Raw genomic sequence first — 17721 nt, forward strand, 5'->3', positions numbered from 1 at the left:
TCTGACAATACTACCCTTAATTTCTGTTTTTTTTTCTTTTCAGCAATCAAGCAAGCTCTGATTTTTTTTTTTTTTAGTGCCACCTTCCTTAATAATGACTTGATACAATTTAGATAGCATTTTTGTTCTTTGTTTGCTCATATATAATTTGCAATGTTTATTGAATATATTTTTCTGGACTCATTTTTGATTAGAATTGAAAAATATTCATTATAATAATATTTTTGATAATAGACATTATTTTTGGTATTATACTTTTCTTAGCTTTGAAAATTTCCTTAATTTCATAAATTTCTTAATCATTCTTAATCCAGTTCTAATTAAATTAATGCAATTTTTTATTTTTTACACTTCTCATAAAAAGCAAGTAATAAATACTTTTATTGTTTTCTTAACAATCAATGTAACGGTTAACTTTTTAATTCAATACAAGTGTATAACACATTAAATCATTGCCGCGACTAACTCGAACATCAAAATCTATTTTCAATTTTAAGCTGCATATTTCTCTAACCGCAAAAATGTTTCAGTTACAGGGTTCATTTAATTTCTCACGGTTTTCTCGCTTTCTCTGATGATTCAGCTGTAACCAAGTTATTTCAAATTTAATATTAATAACGCGAAGTCGGCTTTGTTTTTGGCTATTTTATATATCAAGAAATCGCCCTCTACGGATCTCTTTCCATGCTCTTAAGCTTCCGTTGGTTACTTAGTTACTTTTCATTCCCTGCTTATTTTTAATTATATATTTAAACCTAGTTTTCCCTAATAAAGCTATGTTTGATTAATCTATGGGCCTTTCCCCCTTTATACTAGCAATGTACAGTGCTCCAAAAAAAACGGACGATCCTAATAAACTTTTGATCTAATAATCGGATCATCTCGTTCTAGGACTCAATCTTAATAGCTCAAGAGGGTGACCTCAAATATGCCAATTAGTTAGTACAGACGGTATTTTAAGTTTCGAAATTAGACACAAAAACGTACTTTCTGTGAATAAACAAACCTTTTTTTCAACGGATTTGGATTTTTGACCACCAAAATATAGGAGGTCCCCGTAATCTGGGAAATATGGTCCACACCGTTGGGTCAGGAAATCTCTCCAAAGTTTGGAACCCCTAATGTTAATTTTACTTTTTGCGTATTTCGCCATATGTCGAGAACTTTTTAAGAAATTTGAAAAATTTTTGCACACAATTATAGAATTTGTTATCAAAAGAAGATTTCATGCAAATAATAAATGTTAGTAAATATTTATTAATTTTTTTCATAATATTCGGAAAAATTTAAGTAAGGCATACAAATTTCGTACATCATTTTAAAGTATGTAATTTTACATGGCAAAATACCAAAATTTAAGAGAAATTGTTTAAATAATTCCTGAGAAATCAAATTTTAAATCTACGACTTCTTTAATTTGGGGGTGAGAAATCGGAATCCGTTGAAAAATTTTTTATTCAGAGAAGTAACATTTTCGCGTCGGATTTCGTAACTTAAAATATCGTCTGCACACATTAACTAGCATATGTGAAATTAGTTTCAAAAACTATTTTTTCTTATAGTTACAAAGACAGCATATTAATATTTTAACGAATTAGAATTAAAAGAATTTTGTTCACCACAACTTCAAAATAACTTAAACTTATATTTAAAAGGTTAAATCGACATTATCAGATGTTCTCAAGCTTCGAAAAAAAATTTTAAAAAGTCATTTCATTTTTTTAAAAAAACAGCATTAGTTTCTTACCATTGGAAAATCATTTTGCTAAATTTTCAGGTGTTGGAGGATATGGTTATAGCATGCCTGCCAACTTTATCTTTTACCCAAAATAATTTTTTTAAGTAAAAGGGCAATTGAATTACAATTTTAATATATATATATATATATATATATATATATATATATATATATATATATATATATATATATATATATATATATATATATATATATATATATATATATATATATATATATATATATATATATATATATATATATATATATATATATATATATATATATATATATATATATATATATATATATATATATATATATCAACACTAGTGAAGTTAAGCAACGCTAGTGGAGGTCAGTAAACGAGTAGATGGCCGCTTTAATCAGCCTGCGTAGGGACATAGGGTACACGGTATCGGTCCTCGTTAAACTGTTCTACCATAAAGTGCTCGACTTCGCGCGCAGGTCGTCGGGCTACCAAAGCAGCGAAGCTATCCCCTCTGTAGAGGATAAAAATTGCGATGGTACGTCTTAGGATCATCCTCAGGGATGTTTTCCAGACCGTCGCCAATAGCCCATTATGTTGCTCTAGTGAGACGTAAATTAAGTACCTACCTACCATTGCGCTTAGCGTCGTTTTTAAAGCTCAGTTCCTTTAATAGCTGCAAAAGCGTTGCTATCCAATTTCATTATTAGGATTCATTTGGGAAAAATACAATAATTTTGTCTACCATAATGTGCAACTAACCGTTGTTCTTTCATAAACTAATAAATGAAATAATTTCCCGTCTATATTTATATCGACATTTTTATTGACGAATTCCATTTTTTCTACAAAAAATATCGTTGATAACCTACAAATTCATAAAATAAACTTTAATTATGAGTGGCATTTGAGGCTAGCTTTTAACAAATGCATTATTCTAAATTATTTATATTTAAATCTGAAGTCAATGCAGAATGCTTTGTTAAAGCTAAAATGGGTGGTAGATATTTACTTGGTTAAATACATATATATTAACGTTTTTTTCTATATGAGTGCTTTTCATAAATATACCACTTTTTACAGCTGAGCATTGATGGGTCAAGGAAATGGGATAACATCAATAATTAAAATTGTGTTTATAAAGAACAAAGTCAGGCGAGTATTTCAACTCGAAATATCGTTACGGGGTGAAAAAATGGCCCCAAGTTTTTCGTTTAAAATATTATTGTTTTATAAGGATGTATGTTACAAAAATGAAATGTCTTGAAGCTATGTTACATGTACGCCCTATTGAATATATAAACCTGTCCCACAGTGGACTTATCTTAAAGACACGGTTCCCGGTAAAACACCAAAGTCTAGCATCACTGGCTGCTGTCAGTAAACGGGTGGGTGGCAGCTTTAATCAGCCTGCGTAGGGACCAGGGGTGTGAGGTGTCGGTCCTCGTTAAACTGCTCTACCGTAAAGTGCACGACTTCACGCGCAGGTCATCGAGCTACCAAAGTGGGAGAGCCATCCCCTCTGCACAGAATCGAAATTGCGATGGCATGTCTTCGGATCATCATCAGGGACCGCCGCCAATAACCCATTGTGCAGTTCTAGTGCGACAGAAAAAAGTACCTACTTACTTATCGAAACGATAAATCTGGAGAAACTGAAACATAATACGAACGAGTAAACGAGGTAAAGGCTGCCACTTTAGTACTTAAGTGATATTTGCTGACTCAAAGGGTAAATTAAAATGAAGTTAGCAGTTAACTAGAGGTTAGTTGTTACTGAAAAATATGAAAAGTTACGAAAGAAGGGAAATACAACACAAACATAAAGGCAAAAACACACATGGGATTAGCGTTGGTAAAATTACAAACATTTTTCATTTACACATAAATATATATAAATTATTTATTGTTATGAAAAAATTAGTAATAATATCATAAATGTAGAATCCAGCAAACAGAGCAATCACCTGCTTCAACTCCCAAATACTGCTGAAGGTATAGAGTTTAAGACAAGATCAGCAGTTAACGAACTTATTTAACTAGTTTCAACACAGTAACTAATCTAAAATATAAAAACTATTAAAAATACGTCTATGGACTTCATGAATATGCTTATAATAGCAAAATCAAAAAGCAAATAGTGCAGTGCGTGTTTTCCTTCTTTCTTTGTGACATACGTTGCAGAATGACTATCATCAAAAGATACTGAGAAAACACTGTTTACTAATTCGGTCAGGAAGGTCTCTTTTTCAGGTGAATGACATGTTACATCTTCACTACTAACATTCTGGATGAATCCCATGGTTCGAGCCGCCGCATATATTGCTATTCAGAATATTATTAAAAAGAGGGGATATTTTTAGGGGGATTATTTGTTATAGAAAGAGAGCTTTTAATGTAAACAAAGTATTCGTTAATGCCAGAGATGCCAACTACTCCGGATAAGATAAAATATTTCAAGAAAGGTTGAGAACTACAGACTAAAGTTTGCAGATTTTCGGTTAATTTTGCCAACTTTTTAAAAGAATCACATGGCTTAACAGTAACAGAACTGGCGTATCACATAAGCTTTGAATTATTTAGAAGTAGTGATGAGAAAAGCCCTATAAATCTAAATGTACTAAACCAAGGAAGTGTAACACAAACATAAAGGCAAAAACATGCATGGGATTAGCATCGGTTAAATTACAAACAGACATTTAGAAACTACTGCTCAAAAATATTTATGCTCTGTCTGAAACTAGTTGGCATCTTTGTAATATTCCAGTTGCAAAAACAAAATTCCACTGTGCAATTATGTGATTATGAAAGAAAATACACACATTAATAAAAATCTTCTTATTCAGATGGTCTAGCCATAGCTGTGCCAGGAGAGTTATCAGGGTACGCTACGATGCACCAGGAATTTGGAAAACTTCCATGGAAAGATCTCTTCCTTCCAACAATCAAAATGTGTGAAGAAGGAATTACTGTCAATCGCCATCTAGCAAGAGCACTAAAAAAATACAGGGATGGGATATTATCTCGAGAGCACATCAGGTTTGATTAACCTTTAGTTTCGTATTAGAGTTATTATTATTTCGTCACGAGCAGACTCAATCGTCAATAGAGAGAAGATACTAAATATGTTGTTACTCAACCGGCCAGGTACCCGAGCGGTTAGCCATCACCTCCTACATCAAAAAGCCACCACACGGTCTTTTATAAGTAGTCCGGAGAAAGACTGTTTAAAAAGTGAACCAGTTGTGCGTATGAACCCAAAACCTTTTAAAAAAGTAATTGAGAGAAATTTATCTTGTATATTTGAGAATTGAATCTGTAGTGGTTGACAAGTAAATAAGGCAAACCAATAATATTCATAAATAAAATAAATTTTTACTCATATATATATTTGCTACCACTTTCTTATTTTCATTATATTCTGTATTAAATGACTCGTTCGGTAAGTGGATATCCTTCATAGTGGTCTGATCGGACTACCTATAAAAAAACCGTGTGGAGGATTTCAGTTATAAGAGGCGTTGGGTTCGCACGCCTGAGTGCGAAGCCAATGGCCGCTTGTCCAATCCCGTTCTGTGCCTGGATGTCTCTCTCTCTTGTGTTGTCCTCTGTTGTGTGTGATGAGTGAATGGAGCCCACCCTATGAATGGGTTTGTGGTAGTGTGGCGTGAGCATTGTTACTCGCCTCCGTGACTTTGGTTCACAGGTGCCCACTGGGTAACGCGAAATGAGTATCAACTCTGGCATCTTCTAAGGCGAAACGAATAAAGTTCAGTGCCTGTCATTCGAAAGGGAAAAAATGTTGTTACTCAATTTAATTTTCACAAATAATGCGCAACTCTACTCTGAAAAAGAGTTATTCATTCCCGCAACAGCTTTTTGTGAGCCAGGGTTATTATAGCGTTATTGAGGTTCCACAATTTCGTGATCAAAGGCATTATTGTAGCAACCGCCTTTACTTCTCAGTTAACAGATAACCATCCATCTGAAACTAAGCGAGCTTCAAGCTGCTCCTGAAAATTGAAAACAGACCTTCACAATCACAGTCGGGTGACTTTGATCACTGAGCCATTGTCACTCAATCTATTCTGAAATATCTTTCCAAGGACGTGTAAAACGCTATGAGAAGCGTGGAAGTAACAGGTTCGAATCTCGCTTTTACCCTAGATATATCTTCGTGCTGTCCTTCTCTGTATTGTGCTATCTGTCTTCCTACTTGACAAAGGTTTATGAGCCTTAACTTAACACAAGTGTCTGTAAATGTATGTTGAACCAATAAACAATTATCAAACTAAACAGTATACAAGTATTTAATATACAAGATCTTCAGTATTCAGTATCTTCTGAATTTAATATGCAAGATCTTCACTCATTAAGAATGTGGAAAATATAGCTTGCTTTATTTTGAAATATTAATTTATTTTTTAAACAAAATCATACCAATTGAGCAGCTTTTTATTTATTTATTTATTCATTTATTTGTATATTTATTTATTTATTTGCGTATTTATTTATGTATTTACTTATTTTTATTTATTTAATTTTCTTTTTTTCAAAGGCAGTTAAATATACATGTCTGTGGAGTCTGTTTTTAGAGATTTAATAAATATCTTTGGTTTTGCATAATTTAGTGTTAAAAGAATTTTTTAGCAGCATTCAAATTGATTTTCGTCAGTTAAACTAACAATTAAAGTAAATTCTAAGAAAATCTAACTTTATCTGATTTGTATCGCATTAAATTACTTATTCAAATTTACTAAACACATCATTTTATTGCTCTATATTATTTAGAAAAAAATATCCATAGGAATTGTAAAAAATACTAACAAGGGAAACTAGGGAAGTGTGACTCGCCAATTTTGAAATAAACTAGTGGGATGCATGTCTTATGAGGAATAATTTTAGGGGAAAACATTCATTTCGGCCCATAGAAGGTCCTGTGAGAGATAAAAAATAATTAAATATATAGAAAAATCGGTATTTTATTACTTCAGTGCAGACTATTAGTTAGTGTAATTGTCTCATACTCCAATTAATTTTGTGGTACTTTCACGTACTATATAATGCACATTTATTGTTAAAATTTATTTCGGAAATTTTATATCAGAAAAACCTGTTAGTTTTAATTTTAAAAAAAAATTGACATCAAATTTTTGTTTATTTTTTTTTCAAAAAACTTTCCAAATTAATTGGAGTATGTAATTGCAAATCAATTAATAATTAACTAACAATTATTAATTAGTTAATTTTCTGATTAATTTATTGATTAGCAAATTAATTAATTATCCAATTAATTACAAATTAAATGGATTATGAGACAATTACAATAACTGATAGTCTGCATTGAAGTAGTAAAAAACGGATTTTTCTATATATTGAATCATTTTTTATCTCTCACAGGACCTTCTATGGGCCAAAACGAATGTTAATTAATTTATTAATTAGCAAATTAATTAATTATCCAATTAATTACAAATTAAATGGATTATGAGACAATTACAATAACTGATAGTCTGCATTGAAGTAGTAAAAAACGGATTTTTCTATATATTGAATTATTTTTTATCTCTCACAGGACCTTCTATGGGCCGAAATGAATGTTGCCCCCTAAAATTATTCCTCATAAGGCATACATCCCACTAGTTTATTTCAAAATTAGCGAGTCACACTTCCCTAGTTTCCCTTGTAAGTGTTGTTTATCCTAATCTAATTGGACTAAATGTGCTGACAAATCATACTGTACCAGTTTGAAAATCAGAAATTTTTACATAAAATAAAAGATGGTGAGAGAAGAGATCTCTTAATAAACAATAACATACAAGAAAGGTTCTCTGCTTCATTGAATTAACCACTTCACTTAATTTAAAAAATTACCATTTTTTTGGACTTATCTACAATTAACCCTTCACTTATTAACAAATGTATTTAATGTATTTTAGAAAAGTGTTCACAAATCCTGACACAGAAGATGTGTATAAGGAAGGTGATGTTTACAAAAGATTAGATTTAGCTGAAAGTCTAAAAATTATGTCTGAAGACAAATATTCCGCTCTGTACGGAACGAGTGATATCACAACTCGATTTTTAAAAGATTTGGAAGAAGCAGGTAAGGATGATTCAACCATACTAATCAAGGACTTCCGTAGTGCTTGTTAAAAAAAATTTTCTATCTCTAGCAAAAGTTAAGCTTGTGGACAGGGCTGGAAATAAGACGGGAAAGAATTAAAACTGGTAGAGAAACTATTTCACTTAGAGCTCATTGTCGTAAGGAGTAAAATAAATTCTTAATAATTCAACTCTTAATTCAAGGATATTATAATCTTTCCAAGAACAAGCAATAATGAAATCATTTTTCTTACTAGTTTTTGCTATTTCCCATCCGTCCAGTAGTATACAAAAGTTATGCCTAATTTTACATCCAGTAACATTTCAGTCCAGTCCATTTGTGTTCAGTATAAAACAGCGATGTCAACTGCTCCGGACAAGACAAAACAATTTAAATAACGGTAGAGAACTGCAACCTAAAATTTGCAGATTTGCGGTTAATTTTGCAAATTTACTAAACTAAGAATGAAAGATTAAACGACTACCAATCAAAAATACTTATTCGCTGTCAGGAGCAAGTTGGCATCTCTGGTAAAAGTATGTTTAACTTTTGGACTCTATATATTAACTTTCAGCTCGGCATTAGCTTCTTGCCCAGTTGACCATGGTCAAAAATCAGATGAAGAAGTGAAATGAGCTGTTGGAGCTAACAGGTATTCAATACCATCACCAAAACAAAATGCAGGGCTCCCGAAGGTCTCGTAAATTTTAAAAAAATAGAAAAGGAAAATTAAACTACCATAAGTGGAGACATTTAAATTAGACAGTCATATAGGAGACATGTGACTTCTGTGAAATGATTAATGTTTTTAAATAGTTTTATCACTTTATTGCATAATATAAAAATAATGCCAAAGAAAAACTGTCATTAATCCTAAAATTTACAATGTAAAATATCTTTGCTTTCACGTAAAGCTAATAACTTATTATAACATAAATCTTTAATAATTTTTGTTCCAAATTAAATAATTAAGTAAAAGTATTTTTGCATAAATACTTTTTGTCGAGATTCGCCTCCGAAATTGAAATATTTATGTTCCTTATCAGTGAAATATAAGTTTATTTGCATTCACTTTTTCCAGAGTAGTCAAAACTGTATTGCAGAGTTAACATACCATTTTATCTTTCACAGAAGTAAAAAAATAATCTTTCACTCTACATTAAATGTCCTATTCCTCATTTAATTTTCTTCCCTAACAATTTAACGTGATGGGGGCAAAAATCAAATATCTTTGAGAAAGCGTATGCCTACTAAAAATACAAAAAGCAGTGTGTGTTAGTAAATACGAGAAAAAGTTAAACAATAAATAAATTTTCGCAATACCGATAGCAGTACGAAACGAGACTGTTACAAGCACGCACAAATAACTACAAATCATCAACAGGATAATACTCGGGAGTGCTACGAAGAGAGAGAAAAGTAAGTAATGTCTGTCTCTCAGAACAACCACCGTCACGGTGTCTGATGGGTGGGGGGTTTTAATAGCAACAGGGTTAGTGCATTTCAAGTAGGTGTGAGCTATAGCCAAAAATCAAAACAAAACAGAAGAATTTCTATCGTTGGATGTTGGCAAAAGAATTTTATACTTTGAAAGATTGCGAGAACTACAACACTGCAGCAGTCTAATTAATGTTTGCTCAGTAGATGGCAACATGTTATTTAATTTTCACTTTGTCGTAATATATATAATTAAATATTGATTAATACAAGAGCTGGAGGGCACGCACGAAACTTATGGACTTATGTTCCCTTCCTCTGATATAAGCCAATAAGATAAACAATATATGTTCAATAAAATTAGATATATTTTACTCTACTCAAATAGGAAGCATCATTACATTAGATGACATGGAATCTTACACACCAGCAATCAGAGAACCAAGCAAAGTGAAAATACGAGGGAACATGACTGTGTACAGTGCGTCACTTCCCGGAAGTGGACCCCTTCTAACATTTATACTTAATGTTTTGGATGGATACGATTTAAAACCCAGTATAACAAAAAGCAGGGAGGAAACAGTTTTAGCACTACATCGTATCATTGAAACCTTCAAGTTTGCTTATGCCAACCGAATGCACCTAGAAGATAGTTATTCGGAAGAGGTACTAGAAGTAAGTATCAAAATAAAATAAATGTTCACATAAGAGAAACAGCGTATAAGTAAATATTTTATTCTAATTTTGGTCGATACAAATTTTGCATGGATAAAAATGACAACATTTTCAAAAACTTCCGACATGCTAGGCTTAGAAAATCTTGGCCTAAGCGGCTGAGCTCTTCAAATTAGTGTCAAATTGAACTCTGCCTACTTAAAGTCTATTATTCTGAGAAGACTGGTATTTTAGAATTTCTTCTTAACGAAGCTGTTTCATTGCAAATCTTGTTTTGCATTAAAATTGAGTTATTTGTTAATAACTTAATGTTTAACTCTTCAATTAAATTTTTCCCAAGTTTCTGAGTTTTTTTTTCCTAACCTTATTGAGTCATAAGGCAGCAATTGGTACTTTGTAAAATATTCTTAAATCTGGATCCAAAAAAAAAAAAAATTAATACAAGAATATTACTTTTTTATGCAATTTTGCAATAAAACTATATTGTGCTTACTTTTATTTTCATCATTCCAGTTAGTTAAACTGTTAGAAAGCAAAGATTATGCTGATCAAACTCGCCCCAAGATCGATGATAAGAAAACTCATGACCCCGACTACTATGGAGTAAATGTCAATGTTCAAGAAGATCACGGCACAGCCCATATGTCCATAATCGGAACAAACGGAGATGCAGTATCAGTAACGTCTACTATAAACCATTAGTAGGTATTTCTCTGTTCTTCATCTTTCTTATATGAGATTTTTAATTGTAATTTTGATAAGTAGCTACGGATGGACAACATGTATAGCAGAAATATTACTTTTGACAATACTTTATGATACATAGATCAATACGATAAATATCATCATATTTGACATCAATGGCAAATGTGGGAAGGATTTTGAAACTTTATTAATATTATTAGTGTCATCAACAAAGCGAAAATTTTAATAAAGTTTTAAAAATAAAATCTAAGCTAATACTTAAAAGGGAGTTCGAGATCTTTTAAGATGTAATAAATTCATCATACAACCTAAAACGTAAAATATGCGTTTTAGAAAAGGGATTTTAAAATTTTTAAATATAGTGTCCTACTTTATAGTAGTCGAAATTCTATTTCATGCACAGCTCATCCAATTTTTTCAAATACTATCAGCACCTTTTTTATTTATTTATTTATTCATTTTGATTTATTAAAGAATGTAATAATTCTTAAAAATTTACAATTCTTATTAAAAAAAATTATTAATATACTATTACCTCTTATGTGCATATGTAAATATTATTTTAATAAAACTCCCACAGAATTTACCATAAATATGGGATAAATTTTTTGAAGAAAGAAAAAGCATTAACAATGAAAGATTATGTTGGTGAGAAAGCTATTTTTAGGGATTCGAAATATGATTAAAGAAATTCTTCTTTTTAATAACTCAATTTTCATATAAAATATATAATAGAAACCTCTCAATCAAAAAAAAAAATCATTTCTGATTTAGTTTAGCTCAATAGTCGGCAAACTCTTCAATGACACCTTGCTCACCCGAACATACCCAAATACTGTTTGCTGATGCTTCTAAAGACACTTGAATAAGCCAAACTCGCCAACCATTGGCTATTATGAATTAAGTCAGAAAAGTGCGCCTTTTATTTGACAAGAGAGCACCGCAAGGGTGAAAGTGTGTTTTAGCTCAGAACCCAGCTGATAAGATAGCAACACCATTCATTCGTGAAGACACTTTCTCAATTTAGACATAGATTTGAAGAGGAAGGAAATTTTCTCCAGACAGCTGTACCCATGGTACTGATCAGCAGCCGACCACAGTTCTTTCAATTCCACTTATATCGCATGTACTCGGTTAGAGGAGTCAAGGATCGGTACTCGATCCCTCTGAACCCGAGTCCGATTCTCTAACCGTCAACCTACGACAGCTCTAGTCCAAATGCTAGTTGCTGTTAAATCACTAAAATATTACACGCGTCCTCGATGCCTTAAGGTTGTAGACTCATTGTTTAAAACACTCAAATTTGCCACATTGTTAATTGCATCTCTTTCAAAAGAATGGCAACTCAGGGTTCGTGCAGTCCTTAAAAATTTCAAAAGTGATATCAATATTATTATAAAGAAGTCATAAGTTTCTTTTTATTAGCTTTTACTTATAAATTATATACACAGAATATGTACGAAACATTATGTTCTGTGTAATATAATGTTATATTCTGTGTGGTAAATACTAAGTAATTTAATTAAAATACATCGTAATATTTTAATATTGTTACTACTTGTTAAGTTTTTTCAAGTTCGTATGTACCTTGCATAACCGAAATAACGTACTTATTATTTTTAAAAAAATTGGATTGAAAGTAAAAAGCCTTCAAAATAAAATTTAACAAAAATTAATTCTTTTAATCAGTTATGATAAAAATTAAAAGATTCAGATTCCTTAAGCTGTTTGATTAAAAATCGTATTAATTAGATTTAGGATATTCTCCTTGAAATAGATATGGAAGTAGCGGGAGAAGCTTTGTCATCAACCAAATATTTAATTACTTTTAGAAGGAACTCAAGTTCCCTGAGCTTAGAATAATTGAAAATTGGCCAAACAATTCTCAATTTTTTAGTAAATCAATGTTTTGAAGACAAGACTTATCGTGATCAACAAGCTTTGGAAAAAGAGTATTTTTGAAGAAAATTGTTTGTTTCTTTATTTATGTCAACCTGTTTGTTCTCAGCTGTATTTGAAATTACCTTTTATGAATTACTTTGAGAAAATTCCTTATTTTTCAATAGTTTTGGGAGCCAAGTAATGAGTCCTTCTACTGGAATACTTCTAAACAATGAAATGGATGATTTTTCGTCGCCAAATATCACCAATTTCTTTGGAGTTCCGCCAACGGGGAAAAATCAGATCCGACCAGGCCGTAGACCATTTTCATCAATGGTACCAGCAATCGTTGTGGATGGAAACCGAAACGTCAGGCTTGTTGTAGGTGGCAATGGTGGGACTCAAATAACCACAAGCGTTGCTCAAGTAAGAATACCATACAGATCACAAAGCGAAACGGAAAAGTGAAAAAAAAACTGGTAGTAAAAGTATTTCTATAATAGATAATTTTCAGGAGGAGAAATTCTATTTTTAACAATAAACAATTCATTGCTATCAATTTTCTCTCAGGGAAGAAACAATTCAATATATAAATTTTGACAGTTAAAAAAATTTGGTAGGTATTGATATTTTATTGTTCCCGAAAAAAAAAACTAAAAACTAAATTTATTTTTCACCAGTTTTCACTGATTTCCATCTTGTTATATATTGACTTTCAACCCTTTTACCTCGTATTATTCTCTCACTCTTTTGTATGTGTTTCTCACGTTACCCTGTGCATAGTCCGTACTTGTGTACATAATCATTTAATAGGTTTTTATTTTAATTGTTTATTAATTTCATATAACGTCATTTAATTCTATATATGCTTATACACACGACCCCTTTGGTGTCATCAGTGACCTCTACGATAGTGCTTCGACTCGCCCCCGCCTCTCCTTTTTCTTCCCCATCTTCGTTTTAATTCACATTTTATATCGCCATCAACCAATCGACTCTTAATTCCGACGAATCAGTCTGTGCCGCCTTCAGCAGCAGCAGATGCCGAGATACTGCAATCATCGTGATACCATAAATAGTTCATTGAAATTACATACATTTGCAGGCTTGTTTGCTCAATTTAGGCTTATAAACCTTTGTCAAGTAGAAAGACAGAACAATTCAGAGAAGGACGTCACGAAGAATAATACATCCATGGTTACGGCGAGATTCGAACCCGCTACCTCCACGCTTTGCACAGCGTTGGGAGGGCGATATCGGTCAAGGAGGCCCCCCATAATTAGTTATGAAACAATTATAAGCCACAAAAATAGTAAAATATAAAAAGTGGTGTTCAATTTATAATAAATTTACTGTATTCAATAAATTCCTCGATTTCACTACCATTTTCATTCTTAAAAAAATATTAAAAATAGGTGCCTATTAAAACTAAATTATACGTTCTATCATTCATAAATTCCTTAAGTTTATCACAATCGGGTGCTTGCAACTCGAGAAGCAGAATACGTGATTTTTTTTTCATAACCGTCGTTGAACAGCCGACTCAATTTCATCGGTTTACGACTGCTGATGTACAACTCCGTAGCCTTGTAATTTTGAACCAATCCAGAAGACAAGGAAACTCCTGAATCAGTACCCCCACAGGTATTGATTTGTTATGGGAACATGGAGGACTTTGAGACTCGACAGATTTAACGTGCATCAGTCACCATTTCCTACATGGGGAGTATTCGGACGGCGAGGATCGGATCCACGACCTCTTGGACATGGGCCCAGTGCCCTACCGACGAGGCTATCCCGGCCCAGAATACGTGATTATGCCCAACCATGTGATTCAAATTCGATTTAATTGGATGCCTGTAAGCTACGACACGCTTGTGAGACGAACCTAATCTGAATCGACGAATGCTACGTTTTACACAAAACGATGACTTCTTTTGCAGGTATCCAATAGGGTTTTGTGTGTATGTTTTTTTGTCTTTTCCAAACTTGATATTACTTTCATTTAAGAAGAGCATACTAATATCTTCCAAAAGTCTTTCCTTCAAAATGCTTATCGTAAGACAATAACTTGACTCATTTTTCTAAATTTTGAAAATCATTGAAATAATTTTTTAATTGCAACCAATTCTCTTTTCAAAAATTATTGGAAAATGTCATTAGGTCAATACTTTTCATCTGATTTTTTGATATTGATCATTTTCTATGTGATATGCTATAAATCAACAACATTTGCTTACCAAACATTCCCTCCTTAAATCAGTACCAAATATGTTTAAAATATTTCCGGAAAATTAGAAAAATATAGCATTCTCTTATGCCACCCCCTATTTTGTCAGGACTCTTCCTCCAGTAATCGCATAAAATTATATTTTAACTATTGAATCGCGAATTCATTACAAGTATAATTTTAATGGTGTCGATATACTAAACTGCATCGGAAATTATTTATGACTCCTCCTACTTGGAAAACAGCAACTGATTTGGGATTGAAGTAATAATCAATTTCTGTAAGAAAATAACACTTTCAATTCAATTTTAGCTACAAACAAGCTTTAAAAAAAAATTATTTATAATTTTCCTAAGTTACTGAGGCTTTGTAAATTAACAGCCACCGCATAGACTGCTGAACTCAAACTGTTTTTTATTTTAACTTTTCGTAATATTTCATGATGTATGGCAGTGTTTCCCAAAATGTAGTACGCATACCCCCAGGGGTACGGGAACAGTTTAGCGGGGGTACGCGTTCTTATACGAAATATCTTGCAACAAACGAAAATTTCAAAAAATTTGATTTAAATACCAAACTAGAAATGAAAGTTTACGATTACGTATTTTTCAATTGGCTACTTTTTGCAAAGTTAACAGTTAATAATTGATGGTGTCAACAGTCAGTTGTGATTTTTAAATTTAGTGCAATTTTTTATAGTAAAAAATACATTCATTTCTTTTTTATTAGTGGTACACAGTGTTACGAAAAATTTAGAAAGGGTACACAAAAGTCATAAGTTTGGGAAACACTGATGTATGGGATATGGGCCTTCTGCCCTGCCCAGGTGCCCAATTTTTGTAAATAAAATATAACTCAATATCCAATATAAATACATTGAAGCAACCAGTAACTGTTACTTCTCCTGATAAAGTGATAAATAAATACCTCTGAAAATGTCAATCAAAAATTGAAGTGTTATCCATTCAACTCTACAATGCAATATTTTTTCCAAAATAAAACAATAATTGAAACGAGGAAACTACACATGATTATAAATTTCCTAAGTTTTTTTTTCTTCTTTTCAAATTTTTCTTAAATACGATTTATTATTTTAAATGGAACTTTTTGTACTGTAACCAATATCTATTTGTCTTTTAAGGTAATAATCAGAAATTTATGGCTTGATGAAAACATAAAGCAAGCTATAGATGCCCCACGATTCCACCACCAACTTTTACCTAACCTTATAGAACATGAAGTCAACTTTCCAGAGGTAACAATACAAATTAATATTCTTTTATATATTTCTTAGAACTAATATGCGTGATTGAATTTTAAAAATAGTTTAATCTTGGTTTCACTAAATTTTGAGGGAAAAAAATAACAAAATATGCACTTGAACTTTCCTAGTGAAATCTTAAAGGGCCTTGAAAATTTTTTAATTAATGTTAAATGTGTATGTTAAGGTTAAATGTTTATTGGACCATTTATTTCTAGCAGTGCTACGCTGAAATACTATTGTGATTGAGACTGAATTATAAAAAGAAATTCATTTAGCTTATTACTTAAATCTAATCTGAATTTTATAACCATTTTTTTCTTTTGGTGACCAGGTGGGTTGAACATTCAAAATTTTACCTTCCTACAGAATTAGCCATAAACTTTAACTTGTGTATATATATACCCAATATATAAATTCAGCGTTTATAACTATAAGTAAAAAAATGATCAACTCTCGAGAGAAAATAACTCTCCAACCTTTTGACCACAAGCTAACCTTTACTGTTACTTACATTTATGCATAACATAACCCTCACTGGTGATTTCTTTTTTTTTATGTTCCGAAGTTATCAGCAGCTGAATGCAAAAAGCATAGTTATGATAATAGATTTCTTATAGCTTCCCATCAGCTATAGTTTCCCATAGGTATGGGTTCCCAACAGCATTTAAAAATTTATAAAATAATTAAGAAGTACACTTCCCACGGCCTTATAAATGGTTAACTAACAGTAGAGTGTTAAAGAGGTAAAGAACTAACCCCAGCTCATAAATCTGTTCTTGAGTTCACAATACTTTATTTTCTTACTTACAGGATATTTTGTCGGATTTGAAGAACAAAGGTCACGAATTAAAAAAGCTTGGTGACAATATGCTTGGCATTATCATGGCTGTTGCAACTGACGAGAATGGCCGAATATCAGCCAATTCAGATTACAGAAAAGGAGGTGAAGTGGATGGATTTTGAATCACATTGCAATTTTTTAGTTTTTGTACAAAGTACTTGTAGTATTTATTTACTTTCATTAAAATCATTACGCCATGAAAGAAAAAAACAACAACTTTATTCCTCTGTAGCAGTATTTTTATTATATAAATGTCAATAAAGTGTGTAATATAATGCTACTATTCACTTTCATTTTTAGCACTATAAATATTATATCGAATGCAAATAAAGACTATTAAGTGCTTGAATATAAGTACTAGACGTAGTGTAAGCATTAATAGACTGCGTTCTTCGAAGGTTGAGCGCTTTTCATCTAATAATATGCTACTTTCATATATATTATGAGTTTGCAGCAATTAGTCATGACTGTTACATAACTGTCACCTTCTGCGGTCGTTGAGAAAAATTTTGAAAATTGGCAGTATAATACATTAAGTATAAAGAATTTTAGTATAAAGAATTTTAGTATAAAGAATTTTTGTATAAAGTATTAGTAAGTTTATTTACTGGGAAGTTATTTTGGTATAAAATAGTAAGGTTTGTATGTTAACACTAGAAAAACTGAGCATTGCTGTATACCTTAAAAGTCTAAAGGGGCCAGTCCGGCCCTTCCCAGTGTGTATATCAATTTACATCCAAAACTCTAAAATATAATCATAATTAATTTAGTAAGAAACACATTTGATACGCGGACATTAATATTATTTGGTATTTTATTTGATTTGATAAACGAAAATATTTAATTGAATATAAT

At 31.6% G+C, this 17721-nt stretch overlaps 1 protein-coding gene across 4 annotated transcripts in view; it reads left to right on the plus strand.

The window, feature by feature from the left end:
* LOC107437354 (scoloptoxin SSD14) overlaps positions 1 to 17146 on the plus strand; it is a 48418-nt gene extending 31272 nt beyond the window's left edge. For all 4 annotated transcript variants that reach the window (XM_087164002.1, XM_087164001.1, XM_087164003.1 and 1 more), the window contains 7 exons: positions 4574 to 4766; positions 7667 to 7833; positions 9659 to 9945; positions 10459 to 10646; positions 12717 to 12957; positions 15903 to 16016; positions 16836 to 17146. In XM_087164002.1, coding sequence (XP_087020128.1) covers positions 4574 to 4766; positions 7667 to 7833; positions 9659 to 9945; positions 10459 to 10646; positions 12717 to 12957; positions 15903 to 16016; positions 16836 to 16988 — 1343 coding nt within the window. In that variant the 3' untranslated portion in view covers positions 16989 to 17146. The remainder of the gene's footprint in view (positions 1 to 4573; positions 4767 to 7666; positions 7834 to 9658; positions 9946 to 10458; positions 10647 to 12716; positions 12958 to 15902; positions 16017 to 16835) is intronic.
* The last annotated feature ends 575 nt before the right edge of the window (positions 17147 to 17721 follow it).

The sequence above is a fragment of the Parasteatoda tepidariorum genome, chromosome 5 (assembly GCF_982258835.1).
Source record: "Parasteatoda tepidariorum strain Cologne lab strain chromosome 5, Ptep-v5.0, whole genome shotgun sequence".
NCBI lineage: Eukaryota > Metazoa > Arthropoda > Arachnida > Araneae > Theridiidae > Parasteatoda > Parasteatoda tepidariorum.